The sequence below is a fragment of the Pundamilia nyererei genome, unplaced genomic scaffold, assembly GCF_000239375.1.
Source record: "Pundamilia nyererei isolate P.nyererei 1_Seehausen unplaced genomic scaffold, PunNye1.0 scaffold00139, whole genome shotgun sequence".
Taxonomy (NCBI): domain Eukaryota; kingdom Metazoa; phylum Chordata; class Actinopteri; order Cichliformes; family Cichlidae; genus Pundamilia; species Pundamilia nyererei.
The window spans coordinates 1,570,763-1,571,781 of NW_005187540.1; the positions used below are offsets into that span (position 1 = coordinate 1,570,763).

At 48.2% G+C, this 1,019-nt stretch overlaps 1 protein-coding gene across 1 annotated transcript in view; it reads right to left on the bottom strand.

Moving 5' to 3' along the window:
- The window catches only part of adam15 (ADAM metallopeptidase domain 15), a 27,379-nt gene that overhangs the window by 7,310 nt on the left and 19,050 nt on the right, over positions 1-1,019 (bottom strand). Inside the window, exons 17-18 of the mRNA XM_005744198.1 lie at positions 290-401; positions 49-202 (exon numbers count right to left, since the gene is read on the bottom strand). Of these exons, the coding sequence (XP_005744255.1) occupies positions 49-202; positions 290-401 (266 nt within the window). The remainder of the gene's footprint in view (positions 1-48; positions 203-289; positions 402-1,019) is intronic.

Consider the following 1,019-nt stretch of genomic DNA (forward strand, 5'->3'; position numbering starts at 1 on the left):
ACACACACACACACACACACACACACACACACACACACACAGGGTTACCGGTTGTGCTGTCGAGCTTTATGAAATGGGCTGTTCGGTCCCAGGCAGAAGAGACGCTGACGGAAACCAGGGAACCGAAGAGCGAGGAAGAGGAGGACCACCGGCAGGATGAAGAGGAAGATGACAAGCAGGGCGACTCGAACGGGATCTGATTCTGAACGCAAAAACACGAAGGATTAACGGGCGCTGCGGAGAAGACGAGGATCGTCTCATTTTTGGATGGTTGCTCAGAGCGAAGCACCTCGAGGCGCTCGGGCCGGGCCGCTGTCCACGCTGCCGCCGTGACCCGAGTACCTGCAGTCGGGCGGAGCCCAGCCCACCTCGCAGTGACAGTTCCTGTTGCTGTTACACACCTGCAACACAAACACACAAAACAGACTCACACTGTCACCAAGAACAGCAGGGACCCGGTTGTAGTTACAGTCTGTGGTAGCAGGCGGAGGTCTAACTGCTGCCTCTGCCTCCACCGCCTCAGCTGGAGGTGTGCAAGGAAACAGAGCTCATCGAAGGACACTACGGTCTCATCTGGATCCAAGTTTCTGGACCTTGTTGGTGGAGTCGCTGGAGTTTTTCATGTGATGGGGGGGTGTTCACCACTAGGATGGTGGCGAGGTGGAAATGTTGTAGGTGGCTGAGTTTATGCTAACAATGGGACTGCTTCTTTTATGGGACTTTGGAGGTAAATACCGGATGGAGCTTCCCCTGGGTGCATTTCAAGTTGCTATACATCAATACAACCATTACAGCCCAGATTTTAATAATATGTATCCATTAAGTTCATAGTAATTACATAAATTGCAAAAAAAGTGCAATAAACTACAAAAAAATTGAAAATCGTTTTTGTTTTTTAACATATATTTGTAGTTAGAGAAATTTAAGAGGCTCATCCCTCAAAACTGTAAATACAAAAAAGTTGCACAAACTAGTTTCCCACCACAGGAAATTTATTTTGAGTGTCTTCATAGTTTTAT